Here is a 20269-nt window from a genome sequence, read left to right as displayed (position 1 = left end):
TCATAATCCATATCTTCTGCTCCATTTATTCCAACAAAACCCTTAACTTCCTATAAAAACTCTTAACCCCGTTGCTCTTGTTCACCACCAAAGCAGCAAACTCTCTTTGATTCTCCTTTCAGAAACAAAACAAAAGATTAGTCTCAAGCAACCAAAATCAAGAGATATGAAGAACGAATCTACATTCATTGATGTTCCTGCAGAGTCCAGCTCAGCAATGAAAGGGAAAGCTCCTCTAATCGGTGTGGCTAAAGACCACACTACTAGTGGCTCAGGTGGATACAATAGAGGCCTTTCGATCTTTGACTTCCTCCTCCGTTTAGCTGCCATTGTTGCAGCATCAGTGGCCGCTGGAACGATGTTTACAAGCGACGAGACTCTTCCTTTCTTTACACAGTTCTTACAGTTCGAAGCTGGCTACGATGATCTACCAACTTTCCAGTTACGACTTATACTGATGTTTGATTAGTTATGTACTTTCCTTCTGCAACAAGTAACCTAATTAGGTCATGTCTTTTTGTCAGATTCTTTGTGATTGCCATGTCAATGGTTGCAGGATACATAGTCCTCTCACTTCCTATCTCCGTAGTCACCATCGTTCGCCCTCTCGCCGCCGCTCCAAGACTCCTCTTGCTCGTTCTTGACACTGTATACATACTCAAAACACTTCAATACTATTACATGAGTATGTCACTAAAACACTAACAATGCTTTGTCTTGGTGGACAGGCGATTATGGGGTTGACCATGGCGGCTGCATCTTCGGCGGCAGCGATATCTTATGTAGCACACAATGGAAACCAGAACACGAACTGGCTTCCCATTTGCCAGCAGTTTGGTGACTTCTGTCAGAAGACCAGCGGAGCTGTTGTCTCCTCCTTTGTCGCCGTTGTATTCTTCATGATCCTGGTCGTTCTCTCCGGCGTCGCTCTCAAGAGGCACTAATCAATACTCTTATAAATGTTGTTATCATTATTGTAAAACCATTGTCACGTGTGTATATTCATCCTTGTTTATGTTTGTATTAATATTTTCTGAAAGTGTGATTGTAGCAGCTCTGCTTTTGTGAAAAAAAAAAACTAAATGATTTTCTCAAATTTAATCTCCTTTTAATCTTATATTATAAATTTAATTTGTTTTCGTTTACCTGTCGTCGTCGCGTATGTATATTTTTATTTTCGGATATGCTGGGTATAGATAATGCTACTAAGCGTAGCTCGGAAATGTACTACGTGGCGTTTTTAAAGTGGACCGTCACGCAGTTATTTAGTCGACCGTCACGCAGTCTAACAAGGATAAAGAGTCTTCATGGTGCCACGTCACCTCCTTTTTATTCTTCATCTTCTTCATCGTTTTCTCGTCAATCATCACCAGTTTCTCTGACCAACCAAATTCGTGGAAATATATTTTTTTCCCGCTGGTTTTTCGAGTCAAAGTTTCATGTAGATGGCAGCTAAACTACATCGACCTGCTCTCGTATCTTCAAGGTAAATCAATCTCCCCCCTTCAATTTTTAATCCTTGTGGATCATCTTCATCAGTGTTCGCTTATAAATACCGTTCGCGATTGTTCGTGAGGATGATCCTGCGCGTAGTTCGTTTATACAGGATTTGAACCCGTGACCTCAAGGTTACGAGCCTCGCGAGCTGATGGTTTTAGGATTTTAAAATTAGAGGTTATATGAAGAAATTGATGAGGAATCGAGTCTTGGTGGTTAGGGTTTCGATTGGTTTCTAGCTTAATCAGTAGCCAGAAAGGGAAAACTGAGATTGATTCTTCTGCGAAACTGAGATTGATTGTTGCTTAATCATTGATCTTCTTCTTTTGTAGCTCTTCAACGCCATGTCAGCCGCGGATCTCCTTTGTATCGTTCGTATCCTGCAAAAAGGCGGCGGTGCGGTTGGATTGTTTGAGCAGTCCTAGGAGCCAATTGTTTGTGAGATATGGGTTTCTCGAAAGGAGTTCGCATTACAAGAAGAAAGCACGGAGGAGTCTGGTGCAGCCTTTTCTCCTGGCTTCTGCTGAAGAGGGAGTAGCTGTTAACGGAAGTCCTCAGTCAGGAGGATCTAATAGTGCTTTTGGGGAGGCTAGGGCTAAGCTCACCGGATCGTTGCAAGAGGAAAGCTACTGTAATGGACTCATCCAGTCTCTGCACGATGCTGCGAGAACTCTTGAGTTTGCTGTCAAGGAGAAGATTACTCCGCCTAGGTTTTCGTGGTTTTCTGCTACTTGGCTGGGAGCTGATAGATATGCTTGGTTGAAGAATCTTTCGTATCAGGTTTGTGCCTTTTTGTTACACTGTCATATTTTACCATTGATCCTATTTCCACTTGAATACAAAGTGTTTCTTGTCAATGTTTTGTCCTCAGTATGCTCAATTTATTTTACATACTTGATTTACAGGCTTCTCTGTACTCCTTACTACAAGCGGTTAATGAGATTTCGTCGAGAGGCAATAACAGAGACGAGGATGTTAACGTCTTCGTTCAGAGGAGGTACTGCGTGAATCTCAGCTGCTTCCTTTTCAAGAGATTATATTTCTCTTGCTGCTCTGGTAGATATTTATCTGAAATAGTTTAGCTATTCCAAGCAATGTAGAAGTTGGTTTTCTGAGTCAGGCCATCTCCTCTAGCTAAGTTATTCCTAATGAATCTCAACATGGATTTGTTAACTAGCGAAAGAACACAAAACTAGTCTTTACAGGACAATTAACAATAAGATTCTGTGAGATTTCTCTTGATGTTGCCTTTTGGTATTTGTTTTCCTGCATACCCATCAATGTTGGAAATCTTACTGGAAATGGCCCGTGCTATCTAGAACGTAACCTTTGACTTGTTTTTAGTTTTTTCTTATGTTCAAAAATTTGGCGTTTTACAGTTTATCACGCCAAGCTGCTCCCCTTGAGAATATGATGCGGGATACTCTATCATCCAAACATCCTGAAGCCTATGAATGGTTTTGGTCTGAGCAAGTTCCTTTTGTAGTGACATCTTTTGTGAATTATATTGAGGGGGATCAACGATTTCTGGCCGCCACTTCTTTGTATGTTTTCTCTTTTAAAACTCCTTCTAGTAAGTTCTATAGAGCACTAGTTTGACTGTGGAATTCTGATGAAGTGACGGTGCTTTGTGGTTCCGTCCAGCTATACTAAAGGAAAGTCCTCCGCTGCAAGTAATGAGATAGAGGTGTCACTTCTCATGCTTGTGCTCAGTTCCATTGCAGCAATCACGAAACTTGGCCCGGCAAAATTTTCCTGCCCGCCCTTTTTTTCTTCGCTTCCAGATACAACTGGAAGATTGATGGAAAAAGTTGTAGACTTCGTTCCACTCCCTCAAGCGTATCATTCAGTCAAAAGCATAGGCCTACAAAGAGAATTTCTTACTCATTTTGGTCATCGGGCAGCACTGGGCCTAAAAGGTGACGTTGCTACAGATGAAGTTGTTTTCTGGGTCGATCTTATACAGAAACAACTGCAGCGGGCTATAGATCGGGAAAAAATATGGTCAAGGTTAACAACTTCCGAAAGTATAGAGGTAAAAATTAGAAGACACACCTAAGCAGCTTTTAGCTTTTTGCAGTTGTCATATGAGTTCTTAATGTTTGACTATCATGAACATAATATATTGTCTAGCTTACTCTACCTTTTGAACATGAGGAAGTGACGCAAACAGTTTATAAACTGAAGGGAAACTGCTACAGGATCTAAGATAAAGTGACGCTTATAGAAACAAAAAGCTTATTGGAAGACTTTAGTTTATATAGTTTTTTCAAGAAAAAACAGTGATTCAAGTTTGTCTCTGTTTATTGTGTTGAAAGATTATGACAGTATACTTGTGTATAGTTCTTCTGGGGTTAATTGGGACCTTTCGGTGCATTGCAGGTTTTGGAGAGGGATTTAGCCATCTTTGGATTCTTCATTGCCTTGGGCAGGAGCACGCAGTCCTATTTAGCTGCAAATGGTTTTGATTCTCTTGAGAACCCTTTGGAAGACCTTGTTAGGTAACTGTCATTGTTTAACTCTCTTTCCATTCCCACTAACTTTTGTAAGTTTGTGTTTGCTTATCACAGTGTTGATTCATACTCGTTCAACTTCTTTATTTCAGGCATCTCATTGGGGGCAGCGTCCTGTACTATCCTCAACTTTCAGCCATTAGTTCATACCAACTTTATGTAGAGGTAGGCATAATCAAATCATCGGTGGAAACTTCACATAACCATTTTGATGTCTTATCATGGAAATTTTGTTGTATAGGTTGTTTGCGAAGAGCTAGAATGGATTCCTTTCTATCCAAACGGTACTGGCGCACAGCCTCCGAAACAATCACACAGGAATAGGAGCAAACCAGAAGGGCCGCCTAATTACGAAGTTATTCCCCAAGTGCTGGATGTTTGCTCTTTTTGGCTACAGAGCTTCATTAAACATAGTAAATGGCCAGAGAACCCTTCTAATGTCAAGGCTGCAAAATTCCTATCCAAGGGGTATTTGACATACTCTACTCAATATTTGGATCATAGATGAACAGTAATAAGGGACCTTGTTGACTTTGTTCTTTATGCTTAGGCACAAGAGTGTGATTAGGTGCAGGGAAGAACTGGCGATATCAAAGTAAGATAACTGGAACCTCCCACTCTCTGTTCTATGCACTCTTGCTTGCATTTGGAAAATTACTCTCCTGCCTGACTAGTGTATTGTACTAATACTGGAGAATGCACTTGAGAATGCATAATAGTAGTACCTGCGAGAAATATAGTAAAGCAACATTTTAAGCTTCTTTGATACCTACAATTTTGTTGTAGTTACAATAAATTGTGTGGAAAATATCCTTTAACTTTTGGGGCCTGCCCTAATCAGTTACTATCGATTCAGTAGACCGTAAGCACTTGAATAATGCTCGATGGAAGTAACATAAACCGGTTTTTTCAGGAATGCGTCATCAGCTGTAAGAGAGTCGGACTCCTTTGACAAGGTTGGTCTTCTATCAGTTGTATTTTTTGGGAAAGACCACTATACTCTGTACACTACTTGGATCTGTTTCCATTTAAAGTGCTGTCTTATCGAATACAATATATATACTAACAGAACATAGTCCCTAGGCCCTAGAAAGTGTAGATGAAGCCCTCGTGAGATTGGAAAGCCTGCTACAGGAGTTGTACGTATCCAACTTATCGTCTGGAAAGGAACAAATAAAAGCCGCTTGCTCTGACCTTGAGAAAATACGGAAGCTTAAAAAAGAGGCTGAGTTTTTGGAGGCAACTTTCAGAGCCAAAACAGCTTCCCTGCAACAGGTTTTTTTAATCTCATTTGACATTTTGTTTGGTTCTGTCGAGTATGATATTATTTGAATGCTAAGGTTGCCAGATGGACCAAAACATATTAATTGTATCCCTCTTTAAGCGGTGTAGCATCAGTCGAAGAATTACAAAGTGCATGTTGTGTTTCTAAATCGTTTGGGAAACTAATATCTCATATGGTTAACTCAGGAAGGTGACAAAAACGATTCTCGGGAATCCTACGAGGTACAAAAACGGTATTTTAAGGGCAAAATCACAAAGAATGCAATTAGTTCTGAAGGTGAAGGCAAAAGGTATGTCACGTATTGCTTGGTATTATTCCTTTTTACGTCTACTTTGTTAGTTTGAACGATATAAGGGTGAATACTTTTTTCCACTCTGGTAACAATGACCGTATTTGTTGTGTCCTCTGCATTAGTGTGAGTCGTAGATTCTGGGGATTCTTTGAACGGCCTCCAAAGAGTAATCCTGATCCTGAATTATCGGTAAGTATCCTGAAATCTTTTGATCATTCTTCTGCATAGTAATCTGTGTTTTGTTCTTGTCAATTACTAGGTATATATAACTATTTGGTTTTCGTTGAAATAAGGAGATAAAGCATCTAAAGTCCTGCCATTTCTACCACCATTTATAAGGGTTTCAGGAAATTTTTTCACATATGCAGGGTGGTGATATTGTTGGGAATCCCAGTGGAGACTTACTTCGCATAGACTCGGAACCGAATGAAATTAGTCGATTTGAAATCCTAAGGAACGAACTGATAGAACTGGAAATGCGGGTTAAAAGAAGCACTGCTCAGTCAATAGATGATGAGGTTAGTAAACAGCTGCTGCTGCAAGATGTCTTTTAAGTGTACAATTCTAGTTTAGAGCATTTAAGTTAAATAAAATACAGATAACCAAAGCGGATAGTGAATATCACGTGTACCATTTAGTGAGTATCAGTTGGATTAACTAAGGATTGTGGGAATCCTCTTCATGCAAACCATTGTTTTAGAAACTAATAAGTCGAAGCCTTCATGCAAATCCACTAGCATAATCCTTTTTGTGCTCTCAACTCTAATAAGTTCATGGCTAAGCTTCTCAACATGGTAGAAGATGACCCATCAGCTCCATTTTTGTCAACTGAAATGTCGGGTCGTAAATCTATGTATCACTGGTAGAAGCGCTCAGAAGTGTTTGTTCATATTCTGCAGGAAAGAATATCTGAGGACCCTCCTCAACCAAGCAGTAGACCGACAGGCGTTCAGTTGGTACAAATTTCAAAGAAGGAAAACATGATCGAGAAAACTCTTCACAAGCTAAGAGAAACCACAACGGTATCAATATCTCCCTTAAAGACTAAAGCTATATGGCGTGTTCAGTTTCATTGGGTCATTTTCTTTTCCTCTGTCAGCTTTGTTAACTTTTTTTTTCCATTTACAGGACGTGTGGCAAGGTACTCAGCTGCTCGCCATTGACTCAGCAGCTGCTATGAAGCTACTTCGTCGCTCTATGATCGGTGATGAATTAACACAAAAAGAAAAGAAAGCTCTGCGCAGAACCATGACTGACTTGGCATCGGTCATTCCCATCGGTATTCTGATGCTTCTTCCTGTAAGTCAAAAATTAACCTCACAGACAAGTTTGTATTCACTGTTTTACCCCAAGTTACATCTATGTACAAAACTGTGAAGCTGAACCTCTTGCAATGTTAACATTAGTCATTCACAGTTCCATTTTTTATAGTATGTAATGAGTAAGCTATTCTGAACAGGTTACAGCGGTTGGTCACGCAGCTATGCTGGCTGCAATTCAGAGATATGTCCCAGGCCTGGTACGCACACCTTCTCTTCACAATCCATCAGAATTCAAAAAACCTTTTTTCTTTGAGTCAGTTTTTGATAGTAACCGTCTTCATTCAGATTCCTTCCACATACGGGCCAGAAAGGTTGAACCTATTGAGACAGCTTGAGAAAGTCAAGGAACTGCAAACAAATGAAACTGAGCCCGAAGAAAGCATCGAGAAAATAGCATATGACTAGAAATACTTGTGTACCTCTTTTTCATTTTGTTCGGTAATTCATTGCCAACAGCTGCGCATAGAGGATCTCATTCCATGTGTCGGGCACACCGGGTAAGCACCAGTGACTGCAATCTTGAGGAGCATCTTCAGGAGTTCCTGGCTCTCGATACCGCGAAGGATGAGCATCTTTCCTGAACTCGGTCAGATATGTAATGTTCAAAAACTTAACCTTACTATGTTCATACCGCATTCCTTGTATTACTTCAGAGATATAACTGTTGTGGATAGGGTCAGGTTCCATTTTCATCATATCAGTCTCTGGCTCTGTATCTGCATCACACAAACCACCCAAGTTCCATGTCCCATTCCTGCAACACCCCAAAAAGCTTAATAAAACCATAGATTCTAGACTCTTGTCTCTGATTCCACCCACATAGATTGTTGCGAAACAAGACCTGTAATGCACGGGAGAAAAGCTTCTGAAGAAGACATAGCTGCTCTCAGAATCTAGCTTTTCTAATATCCATGACTTCCATGTCTTCAAAGACTTCTCAAATCCCTCCATTACTCCCATTGTTTTGTTCAATTTACCTCCCTCCTGAAAATAGCAACCTCTGCAACAACAATTGAAAAACCGGTAAGGATACTCATCGTTTTGTTTTCAGAATGTTTGAATTCAACACGAAGATATTTACGAGTTGAAGGTTTTGTCTTCGTTCCACCAATGTCCTGTGTTGAAGACCAGAACATCAGACCCGACCCATCTTTTTGACTGCCAGTTAAACTCGTCTACTCTAACAGTCATCTTGACATCTTCCGGTGAGTTCTCAGGTGGTCTAGCAACCACGACAAGAAAAGGTGTTCTATGATATTCGACCGTTAGGTTTTGTTCTGGAAACCGCATTGAGAGGAAACCCTTATGCTTGCTTATTGGGTTCCCGTTTACTTCATATATCTCAGACTTGTTAGACACGGCTTGTGAAAGCATACACAAAAGAGATTCCCATTGGTTTCTTCCGATGGAATCTCCGACGAACACAATCCTCCCGTTCCTACTCCTCTCCAGAAAATCTCTTGCGTTGAATCTATAATCGTTTCCCACAAAATAAACCAAGTCATCATGGTAAAACAAAAAAGTGAAAAAAAAAATGAACTAGATTGGCGCGAGATTCATGTCCAAAGGTCTAGTGAACCACCGCTCGTAACCTTGCAAGTTTGTTTTAATCCAGACCGATACCTTGAGCTCCAAGCAAAACACATACCGTGGAAGATCGCAGTCGTGTGGCTGCCATCGCCATTGTCGGAAACTAGAATCTTTTCTTCCGTTATTCAGACAACGAAAACCAGGATCCAGAAACCGACACTCTTCTCCGTAAGACGTTTCTTCCGGGTCAAGTTGTCGTCTACGAACCCATTTTCCGTACGAATAGTCGCATACGTTATTGCTGCTTTGTTCCTTCGTTAGTGTTTTCGATGATGAAGATAAGAATCCAAAATATAGATGAGGCTCGAAGCGGGCTAGATCGACGAATATAACGGAGATTATTAGGAAACTGATGAGAAGAGAAGTCCCCACAAAAATATGTTTCTTGGTCTTGAAGGTTGAGAAGAAAGGAGATGAAGATAGAGAGAAGAGCTGCTTTAGAGAATTTGATTCTTGATGATGATCCATGTCCGCGTAAAATCTCTATCTCTTCTTGTCTTTGTAAAGAATAGACGTGAAAATTATGAATGCGATCTTCTTTTGCCAGAGGAAAGTTTTAATAAATACATACATGTTCCGGTAACGTAATAACTCGTAAGATTCCCCTATTAATCCCATGCATGTGACAGAAACAAATATTAATAGATGCCTCTCACAAAATCAATTAACGTACAGTAAAAGAAGTTTTCTCGCACTTTCGGGTACATGTTTAATTTAGATCGATCATCTGGACAATAAAACAAAGCTATTCATAAATTAACTTGATGGTTTTCTTCTTATAATAAACGCGGGTATATTTACAAGTTTTGTACGTATACAAAGTATTTTTACATATTGAAAGAGATGGTTTGTTTTATTTATATAAGCTATAGTAATAGAGAACAGACTTCATTGAACTGGTGGATGAAAACCCTCGAAGATAAAAAGGGATAATGTGAGCTTATCAGCAAGCACTTAAAGGAGCCAAATAGAAGAATATCTAAATATAAACACGAAGGAGAATACTAAAGTCCCGATCTATTCGTTTGAGTTTGCATTTGCAATTGCGTTATCATGTTATATTCTAATCATAGAAACGCAAACGCAAACTCAAACTCCAAGAAACAATTGGGACCTAAACTTATTTTTGTTAAAGTATCTTCTAAAAATGATTCAGAGATTCCTTCTACACTTTTTTGCGATGCAAAAAAAAAACAATAGAGAAACAAAAGTAGAGTAAATAGAATAAAATGGTCCTAAGGTTTTGCTCTGGACCAGATAGAAAAGACGATGTAATAAACATTTTACACACATGCTATGCACTATTCTTTAACCTATTGGTTAGGCCCACACTTTGTGTTCCAAAAAAAAAGTTAGGTCCACACTCTTTTCATCTTGTAATCTCATCCCATGATCAACACTTTCCAAATAATCTTTCATCATCATTGAGTATACATATGCATAGACATGATACAAGTTTCCAAATGATTTCTGCAAGCTTCATTGAATTATCTCAGATTCTCAACCCCAGGCATCAAATAATGGACCATATTTACTTCTTTTAAAAATCTCTGCATGTTCACCTGAAAGAAGAGAGACCTGTTCACTTCTATCGTCGATCGCATCACGCGTAAGGCTGCTTCTTGGTCTACCCGACTTCTCTCAGGTGCCGGTAAGCTAACAATGCTCAAATCGGTGCTAGCACCTATCCCCAACAACGCCATGTCGTGCTTCCTACTCCCAGCTGGGCTATGCTCGAGAATACAATATGCTCTTACACGGTTTTGGTGGGACGATGATCCATCAACAAAGAAGCTATGCTGGATATCTTGGGATTCTTTGGCTCAGTCTAAGCGGATGGGAGGATTGGGACTGAGAGATGTACAAGCCTTCCATGTGGCTATGCTCGCGAAGATCTCTTGGAGGGTCTCACACGGCCAGAGAGCCTATTGAACCGTATCTTGCTGGGAAAATATTGCCATAGCTCGAGCTTCCTGTCAGCACAGTGCCCCTCAAAACCCTCTCATGGTTGGAGGGGTATTTTATTGGGCCGTGACCTGCTCCTGAAACATCTCGGAAAAGTGATAGGTAACGGGAACACTACAAGCATTTGGGATGACTCTTGGATCTCCACCACTGAGAACATAAGGCCCTTTGGACCGCCACGAGAGGTGGATAAAGATCTCGTTGTTGCGGATCTCCATACCCGCGGGAGCCATGATTGGAACCAGGTGAGAGTCGAGCTTATCTTCCCGGAGGTAGCGCACCTGATCCTTCAGATCAAACCAAGCTCTCTTAACGCAGAGGACGTGTTCTGCTGGCGGAAGGCCCGAAACGGTATCTACAGCGTCAAGACTAGTTACTTTGCAGCTTTGGACTCAACTGAACGCCCGGCGGTTGCCCCTCCAACCCCTGATAACTTCACCTGGAACCGTCATGTGTGGGACATCAACACTTCGGAAAAAACTGAAGCTAATTCTTTGGAAGCTCTGCAGAGGAGCTCTGGCCCTGGATGCCAACTTACATCAGAGAGGTTTGGCTCTACAGGCGGTATGTCCTCACTGTAATGCAATAGAATCAGCCCTCCACCTATTCTTCACTTGCCCTTTTGCCCAACAGGTGTGAAGACTAGCACCCTTCGCAACCCCAGTTGATTGGCTTGACATTAACTCACCACACCAAGCGCTGATCAGAGCCTACTCACTCTTAAGTCTACCGCCCACGGGGTTAACCTCTGATCTCGTATCTTGGATACTATGGGGGATATGGAAAGCGAGGAATCTTCTCTCCTTTGAACACAGAGCTCTCACAGCAACTGCGGTAATGACCAGCGCTATCTCGGGAGCTAGGGAATGGTCCTTGGATCAACAGACACACCTACCAAAGACCTCAACTACAAGATGTATGGAACGGCCGCCGACGCTCCCCATGGAGCTACTTACCTGCAACTCGGACGCAGCCTGGAAAAAAGAGACAAATAACACTGGACTCGGATGGGTTATCATCGCTTCACATGATGGCCGAAGCTATGAAGGTCAAGCCTAGGCCCGGTTTGTGTCCTCTCCACTTATGGCAGAAGCATTGGCAGTTAAGGGGATGCTCCTAGCGGTTTCTCACCTCTCTTCACCAAACGTGTGGATTCGTTCCGACTCACTCGAGCTCATCAGAGCTATCAAATCGAACACATTTCCTATGGAGCTCTATGGAGTTCTCAAGGATATCGAGTTTCTTTCTGCACCTTTTGATTTTATCTATTTCTCGCACATTCCTAGGTCGTGTAACTCTCGAGCTGATTCGTTGGTGAAGAATGCTTCGTTATGTAATCACTCTATCTTGTATTGATCTCTTTATCAAATATATTAGTTGTTGTTCGAAAAAAAAAAAATCCGCCTAAGAAAAATATCCTCTTTGTTTTTTCATATATGTTTTCAAGTCAGCTGAATGGTAAATAACTAAATGACGGATATTTATTAATTCTCCTCCTTTTTGTGTTTTATCTATGACAATTGGGTCAAGTATGGAGGCGCTCATAATCTAAAGTTAAAACTAAGGCTGTCACTTCTTTTTGGATGATTATCAACCTCGTCCATCTCCTACCTGCTCCATTGCTTCTCCAGCAAATGAGATATTCTGTTTCACAAAACCAACACACAATTAAACTGTTATTATTCACTTTATTTTATGCATTAAATTGTAAGAGAAAGATGTTAACATATTCAATATAATAATACAGTTTTAATTTTCCGATTTCTTATGAGCTCTTTCAATAGTATATATATGTTTCCGATTTCTTATGAGCTCTTTCAATAATATATATATGTTAGAATTTTAAATTATTTTCAACCATTATAAATTCCATTATTCGGCTCAAAACTATTTTTCTTCATAATTTTTAATGCTTACTTAAACTTATATACTGGATGTACTATATTCCAGCTACCTAACATCAATGCTGCAGTACTAATACAAGTCCAGGTAACACTGAAACGACAGTTTTAGCATTAGTCTTTGATTTGTACAAGAAAACACATGACGGTGATGTTTCAAAAAAAAAAAAAAAAAAAAAAAAAAAACACATGACGGTGCCAAACAAATAAGAATGGTAAAACTAAACTTCATACTTACGGCATATAGATTAATAAATTAAACTTGACTTTTAAAAATATGTAGGCTACGGAAGGAAAATTAAAATCATGGTAGGCTACAAGTTATCAACAAATTGGCCATGTGCGTTTACAGTCGTGTAGTATTATTCTCCATGATTCCTTCTTTATACTATTATTTATCAAACAGTAGCTCTTCCATATCTATTTTAATAATACTAATTTCATCAATCTCATCTCGCGAAACAGCCACGACATCTGTTTTAATACTTAGATCAATTCAATTTTATATCGTATTCATTCACATAGTAGCATGCACGTACTAACGTCAGCAAACTGATATGACAGGAATGTAAAAGTAAATTTACCATGGGATGTGGAGTTGAGTAATAGTAAATGTGTTGGCCGTTGTAGGCGTCAGGACACGGTGGTGGCTCGACAACGTCACTGTGACATTCAAGGTTAACTCCAAATAGCCTCACCGTCCTCGAGCTCCCTGCAACTACCGTCGGTGTCTCAGCAACAGGGCCTACAATTTCCACCGTCACAACACGTTTGCGTCTCCTTTAGTTACATATATTTTAAAATGAATTAAAAGGAAGAAATAATGAACACGTTAGTCTAAGTGGATTGGACGGTTCTCCTTATGAGTGTAAGGATTAGTTACAACTTGGGTAAGATTATTGAAATTGTTTTGAAATTGTCGGGGTTATTTTCTTGTCCAGAATTAAAAGGACATATGACAAAACAAGAAAATATCTATGTATAACAAAATGTTATCTCAGGTTGTTATTTTACGTGCATACACACGCAACTAAACTAATCGTCACATATTTTAGGATAAATAAAATAATCTAATTCCGACAAGATTTATAAGAAAAGAAACTCCACCAGCTAAAATGGTTGAGCTCTCAAATTTTTTGCTCGAAATATATTTCCTGGGTATATTCACACTTTTAAGAATAAAAACAATAAAATAACGTATTAAAAATACTATCATACTAAAATTACAATAACGGAAGAGTTATAGAAGAAAATAAAATATTTCGCTTTTAAAAGATGAATATTTTTTTAAGAAAATACCATGTGAATATGTATAACAAATCTAAAACACAATGCATAAATTAATAATCTAGGATATAGTAAAAAAAAAGAGACAGTAGATAAAGAGTTTTATACATAAAGAGTTTTATACCATAATGTGAATACCCTTGGTGGATGTTGTTGGGGTAAGAACTAGTTGACGCGTGCACTTGACGATAAGGTGTAGTCAAACCGTTCCAGAACGCCGTCGTGTTAGCTCGAGGATCTTGAGACACGGCGGAGACGGCAGAAGAGGAAGAAGTCTCTCCGCGTCTCCTCCAGCCAATGAAGAGTCTATGAATATCAAAACGGTGCCGTTGAAATAAAACGACGTCCCCTGCGTTGAGGTGCTTGTCTTTGACGTACCTGCTCCACCCTTTGGTCAACACGTAGCTTTGACTACTGTTCCAATATGAGTATCTGAATTTCCAAGACTTTCCCGACTCATCCTCGAAGCTGAGAAGCACCCCTTTCTCCGTCGACTCCGTCACGTCGTCGCCGCCGCCGCAATTATTGAGAGGGAGGTATCTCTCGGCGTGTTGTTTTGGTATGACTAAACGGTTTAGCTTTCCGACGTCGCTTGGTGTGAGTGACTTCTCGAACAAAGACTCTTTGTGGTCGTTGTGGTGATTGTGCGACGAGAGAGTGTTTGAGTAATGGTTGACTGACATTTTGTGATTGTTTTCTTGGAGAGTGAGAAAGAGAGAGAGAGAGAACAGAGAGGATGTGCAGATGTTTGGTGGTGAAAGAGTGATGGGTAATGGTACTAAATATAGTATTATACGAAGGTAACAGAAAAAGTGAAAATTGTGAAAATGGTTAAGTTGATGTGAAAACTGCGGGAACTATTTTGATGTTAAAAGAAAAAACTATTTTGATGTACATGAAGAGGAGGAGGACACGACATCGAAAGTACTTTTAAGGTTTTGCGTGATGATATTTCTTTTCGGTCATTATTTAATTTATTTCAATTTCCTTTTTTTCTCTCTTGCAGTTCATGTATATCAAGTGAACATTTAGACATAAAAAAGTGAACATTTAAAAATATAGTATTGAATAGTTTTAGTCATTGTTTGATGCAACCTTGTCTTAAATGGTATTGGATCCCAAGTCTTAACATGTTATAAGGTTATTTATAAATTTTTTTTTTTTTTGCTAAAAAGGTTATTTATAAAGTTAGTGTGGCTTTGTCTTAATGTAAGTATTCCTCATAATGACTTTATCTCCTTCATGAACTTATATGGTTAAATATAAACTTGTGTACAAAATAAAAGGGATACAAGCCAACCAAGTCTGGTGATTACTTTATTCGTCTGTTAATGACTCTTCCGTAATGACGTAACTATGCGTATACAAAGTTTAATTTGATAAACAAATTATTTACATATATGATAATATAAATTTACATATATGATAATATAAAATTTACATGTTTAACAATAAAGATAACATACATAAAATTAACTTTCCATTTTAGGTGATTTCTTTAAGATCTTCTAACAGGATCGAACGGCTGAAAAGTGAGGTGGTACGTAATAAGTAAAAGTAAGAAGATACAGAGGATACTTAACCCTGACGCAAGTGAGAAGTTCAAGTTGTGGAGCATGTGCTTTTGCCTTTCCGACACACCATCGCATGCATCTTCACTTCTACTTCATACCTTCCCTTATGTTCCTTTCCCTTTCTCCCTCTCACACATTGTTTTATTTTCCTAATCATTTTATAATCGAGAAGGATAAAGACTCGATAAACTATTTGTGAAATGGACTTGACTTTGTGGTCATGTCTCTTTTTCTTGTTTACAATATTGAACAACCACCACCATCAGTGCCAATTAATACTCAACATGCAGAGATATACTAGTATATTTTTAGCCCCAACATATAATTCACCAAGATGATCATTTTGGATAACACTAGTAATTTATAGCGATGTAGTGAGTAAAAGTAAAAACACAAATCAAACTACCATGAATTATATCCTTGATATGTCTTAAACGTTGGTCTCGTTAAAAAACAAAAAACTCTGGTCTCGTTAGTCATAAATAAGGGTAATACGTTCAGTTAATAGAAACCCATTTAAATTTTATTATTTTCTAACAAAGGTTTTATCCAAAATATATAGAAATTTATGTACTATATAAAAAATACTATCGAAGTGCAATAGTTTAACAAGTTCAAGTACCCATCTAAGGTTACACGTCTATAATCTATTATTGTTTTCTGATTGGAAGTGAACAATAGTAGCAAATGTATAAAAGTAATCATGAAATACTCTCTGGTGTTTGAATCGTTCGTTTATAATTCTACATCTACGATGTAAGTTATTCTTCTCAAATAAATTAAATTAATGTCTTTGTTATTCACTTTCAAAACCACGAGCCTTTACAATTGTAGCCGATATCTTATTAGGAAGACTATCACTCACTTGATATTACATTAATATTAGATAGCTTAATTATCATATCAATGATGTAACCAAATTTGGTCTAGATGCTTGAGTAGAGATTTATTTTTTGTTTAACGAGTAAAAGTTTTTATGTCATTAGCCATGTTCTTTTCGTGAACGTGGCGACCAACGGCTGCGACTGAAATTTAACCTATTATCATGGCAAAAATAAGTCAACCACATCACTCATGTAACAAATCCAGCCTGTTTTCTTGACGCTGCGGCAGTGAAGGAGGAGTAAAATGAACGCTGAATATTTCAGCGAAACTGAATTTCATCTTTTGTTCTTCCGGCAGTTCACTCGCGGCCACTTCAATTTTCCGTACCGTTTAATTTGCTTAATTCGCACTGTATTTTCTCTGCCGCTGCCGCTGGTTCCGCGTTCGTATAAAGAACAGGGCTATTAGCATAATAATTAAGTCGTGAGTTTGAGTAAGCAGTGTGTGTTAGATGTAAAGAGCAAGAGACAATGTGCCATACCTTTTTTCACTGCCCTTTCGCTAAAGAGGTATGGAGTAGAATCCCCCTCCAGAGAGTGGTTCATCTAGCCACAGAGGAGGACTTCAAAGAAGTTCTGATGACTTTCAGAAGCGCTATCTGCCTCCCACCCTCCAGAATCACCAACAGCATACTGCCTTGGGTCTGCTGGTTCATATGGAAGGCACGAAACACTCTTATCTTTGAAAACAGAACTCTATCTCCAGAGGAAACGGCAACGAATGGAATCCGACTAGCAAGATAGTGGAATCTGGCTCAACCATCGAAGAAGACGAAGAATTCAACGATAACTCCAATACCGACGGTAGATCATCGTTCCCAATTCGATCTCAGAGCAACTCCAACCTGTAAGTCCGACGCAGCATGGAACAAGCAAACAAAGAAAGCAGGATTAGCCTGGATCATTACTGGAACAGCTAAAAATCGCATCACATAAGGAATCGAATCAAAAGAGGACATCAACTCACCTCTGATCGCAATATGCGATCTCTACTACAGTGAACCTTGATCTACCCAGGTTAAAGGTATTCTCTGACAATCTAACGCTCATCCGAGCAATCAACAACGATATGCAGGCTAAGGAAATCTACGGAATCGTCCATGACATCCAAAGGATCGCCTCTGCGTTTGTCGTAATCTCTTTCTCGCATCTTAATCGCAAAAATAATGTTGAGGCCGACTGTTTGGCTAAACAAGCCCTAGCGGTGTTGAGGCCGACTGTTTGGCTAAACAAGCCCTAGCGGTTTTTCTGTTTGTAAACCCATCTATGGGTTAGAACTTGGATCCGAGGCTTTTTTCAATTTATTGAATATGTTTGTGCCAAAAAAAAATCGTGAGTTTGAGAAAATTGTTTAATGAGAAAATAAATAAATATACGACTTTAGAGGTGCAAATGTTACGTACGTGGTCGGATCTTCTATATTTTCGTCAAACTTTTCCAAGTGTCGTTTTATTTAATACCTTGTCATCTGTAAAATTATATGACCATGGGATGTAAAACAAATATTACTAGTATCAGTTTTTAAAACAAATATTCCTAAAACAAATATTACTAGTATCAGTTTTTAACAAAATAATAATAATAATAATAATAATAATAATAATAATAATAATAATACCATGATATACGTTCAACAATAATTTCCTAAAGAATAAGTTCCTCCCAATACAATCGTCTTTGATAGATAAGACTTTGCGTAAGAGCATATTCTCAATTACCACTGATTCATGATGAGCTCAAAAAGTCATAAGACTTTATATAGACAGGTAAAAGATATACTCTGAAAGTCGACCACGTTTGTAAAATGCCTACATTGCAAGAAATAAAATAGTTTTAATGTTTGATATTAAAGCATGATTAATCCGAGTTCTTAGGATGAAGTTCTTAGCGTTTCTTAACTTCCGCTAAAAACCTCACTCTAAGAACCCCAGGTTTATCGTGGTCTTAAAACATATGTTAATTTTAATTTGCTCTATTTTATGAATAAACTTTTCAGCAAGAGTCCTAATCGCATTAATCTCCTCTTTCAACAAATACTACAGCTTCGTTGGGTACGTCACCGTGTCCTAAACGTCACACAACTTTCTCACCAAAATCGTCATTTCAACTATTTAATATGAATTTTCGTGAAACGACGTGAATGAAACTTTTTTTTTTTTTTTTTTTTTTGAATTATACACAGTTTTTTCCAAAGGCTTCCCAGGCCCAAGAGACTAATTTGTGTCACTGCGGTCCGAATGTTAAATTCGCAGTGGCCGGAAATCGAAACCAGGTGGCGGTGCTCACAGCTGTGAGTCCTTTACCACCAGAGCTAGACGCTCCGGTTGACGTGAATGAAACTTCCTATAAACTAATAGTTATTTTCTTTATTAGAAATAACTCGAAGCAAAAACAACTTCCAACGAATGCGACATAGCCTCTTATTAGGCAAAGATCTGAAAGCATGTACGTAATATAGTTTTTTTGAAGAATTACCTTCGTTACTAGTACTTAATTACTAGTATACTTTTCTTTCAATCATTTAATAATTTTTTTAAAAAATATTTGTTAGAAGTATTTAGTCTTGAACAACAGAAGCACTGATGTGTGAAATTAATACTTAGGTCGTTTACAGGTTTTCCTTTTTGAAAAGAAAAAATTTAATATTTGGGTTGCGTCCATAAGTAAAAGAAAAAGCTTTGATCAGTACGTAAGACGTTCATTTAAAAACTTAAATATTTTGTTTATTCGCCCAAAAAAAATATTTTGTTTATAAAAAAAATTATAAATACTTTATTCGTGTATTATTCTTTGTTCAGGAAATGCGAAAAAATTGTGTTTACATATCGTCGACGATCATCTAAATTTCATGACGACAGCTATACATTTAATGAAAATCAATAACGAAGCCAAACTACGCAGTTCTTAATTACCATCTTAAGTTTGAAACAAATGTTTTTTTTTTGCTTTAAGTTTGCAACAAAAGTTGCGACGCTTCTAACCATACTAAACGACAATTTCACAGGTAAATAAACAGCATCACTCAAAATATTGTCAACCAGTTGCTACGATATATATAAATAATTAATAGCATTCAAAACACTGTTCTAGATACAAAATTTATTTTGCTGTTTTTTTTTTCCAAAATGTTACAACGGGATACACCTTGCTCAAAAAAAGATTAGAGCAACAAATCACTGGTCTATCGGCATTAGACCCAACTATATTTACCATTATACTATACCCCAAAATCAAACCACAACACCATAACCAGGGAAGCTAAAGGCTAGATAGAGCTCTTTCATCGACAAATAGCAAACGAAGCCAGTGCGGATGACCCGCAGCAACATAAGACTACCAAAGACCCAGATTATTCACACTTTGTGCAATGAAAGAGACACTTCTAAGACTCCCTCGAACCACTACCTGCAAGTTCCAAACTTCCAAATCTTGCAACGCCACTCGCAATTCTGATGCTTGAAATTGTAGAGCCGGCCAATGAATCGGATGAAGAACAACATCAACCATATCTTGGAAATCCGAAACAAAGACTACCTTGTTCTTCTTTAAGCTGGTCATACTCTCAATGACCCATAAGAAGACCGCCAATTTCGCATCTAACACTGAAAAAATAGAAGAAAAGGATCTTCCACTACAAGAAAACAGCGGTATTCTGACGGATATTCCGACGGAAAATGAAATCCTCGGAATATCCCGAGGAATTTCCTCGGAATATACCGACGGAATTCCGAGGAAATATCAATCCGTCGGAATATTCCGAGGAAATTCCGAGGAAAAATGTGTTCCTCGGAAAAAACCGATGAATTCCGAGGAAATATTATAGCAGTTGGAGAGCCGTTGGGGGATTTTACAAAATTCCGAGGAAATTCCGACGAACTAGCCTTTTCCGTCGGAATTTTCTCGGTCTGTCGGCAGGATTTAAACTATAAATACAAGTACTCCTCTTCCTCTTCATTCACTCCATATCTTCATCCTCCCTCTTACTCTATTTACACACGAATTTGATTCATAAAAAATATGTCTTCTTCAAATTATTTTCGTTCTTGGATCGATCGACCTCATTTGGATCCGAACACGAGATTGCTTACGGAAGAATACCAACGAGGTATAACCGAATTCATGGGGTTAGTTCACCGACAACCGGAAGCAAAAACAGGTA

The 20269-nt window shown here is 38.5% G+C and overlaps 4 protein-coding genes across 5 annotated transcripts; 2 read left to right on the top strand and 2 right to left on the bottom strand.

The window, feature by feature from the left end:
* Positions 1 to 99: 99 nt before the first annotated feature.
* Positions 100 to 987, top strand: LOC106293985 (casparian strip membrane protein 2). The gene is made up of 3 exons (XM_013729611.1): positions 100 to 441; positions 525 to 648; positions 729 to 987. Exons 1-3 carry the CDS (start codon positions 167 to 169, stop codon positions 942 to 944), a joined length of 615 nt encoding a protein of 204 aa, XP_013585065.1. The 5' UTR covers positions 100 to 166; the 3' UTR covers positions 945 to 987.
* A 327-nt stretch (positions 988 to 1314) lies between these two features.
* On the top strand, positions 1315 to 7609 carry LOC106295301. The gene is made up of 18 exons (XM_013731160.1): positions 1315 to 1486; positions 1830 to 2277; positions 2403 to 2494; positions 2877 to 3041; positions 3142 to 3532; positions 3880 to 3998; positions 4103 to 4175; positions 4252 to 4478; positions 4561 to 4605; positions 4924 to 4966; positions 5094 to 5285; positions 5481 to 5584; positions 5710 to 5776; positions 5956 to 6105; positions 6487 to 6609; positions 6716 to 6886; positions 7047 to 7106; positions 7195 to 7609. The coding sequence occupies exons 1-18, from the start codon at positions 1446 to 1448 to the stop codon at positions 7312 to 7314; spliced, it is 2631 nt and encodes an 876-aa protein (XP_013586614.1). The 5' UTR covers positions 1315 to 1445; the 3' UTR covers positions 7315 to 7609.
* Positions 7284 to 9017, bottom strand: LOC106295302 (protein trichome birefringence-like 8). Of its 2 annotated transcripts, XM_013731162.1 has the most exons (4): positions 8558 to 9015; positions 7991 to 8380; positions 7751 to 7909; positions 7284 to 7663 (listed from the first exon to the last, which is right to left on the bottom strand). In XM_013731162.1, the coding sequence occupies exons 1-4, from the start codon at positions 8965 to 8967 to the stop codon at positions 7336 to 7338; spliced, it is 1287 nt and encodes a 428-aa protein (XP_013586616.1). In that variant the 5' UTR covers positions 8968 to 9015; the 3' UTR covers positions 7284 to 7335. The 2 variants fall into 2 exon arrangements, with proteins under 2 accessions (XP_013586616.1, XP_013586615.1); XM_013731161.1 differs by having other exon boundaries at positions 7284 to 7909; positions 8558 to 9017.
* Positions 9018 to 11927: 2910 nt separating this feature from the next.
* LOC106344137 (B3 domain-containing protein At3g11580-like) lies at positions 11928 to 14511 on the bottom strand. Its single transcript, XM_013783530.1, has 3 exons — positions 13777 to 14511; positions 12950 to 13110; positions 11928 to 12108 (listed from the first exon to the last, which is right to left on the bottom strand). The coding sequence occupies exons 1-3, from the start codon at positions 14333 to 14335 to the stop codon at positions 12055 to 12057; spliced, it is 774 nt and encodes a 257-aa protein (XP_013638984.1). The 5' UTR covers positions 14336 to 14511; the 3' UTR covers positions 11928 to 12054.
* Between the last annotated feature and the right edge of the window lie 5758 nt (positions 14512 to 20269).

The sequence above is a fragment of the Brassica oleracea genome, chromosome C5 (assembly GCF_000695525.1).
Source record: "Brassica oleracea var. oleracea cultivar TO1000 chromosome C5, BOL, whole genome shotgun sequence".
Taxonomy (NCBI): Eukaryota; Viridiplantae; Streptophyta; class Magnoliopsida; order Brassicales; family Brassicaceae; genus Brassica; species Brassica oleracea.
This window is presented reverse-complemented; position numbering and strand designations above follow the sequence as displayed.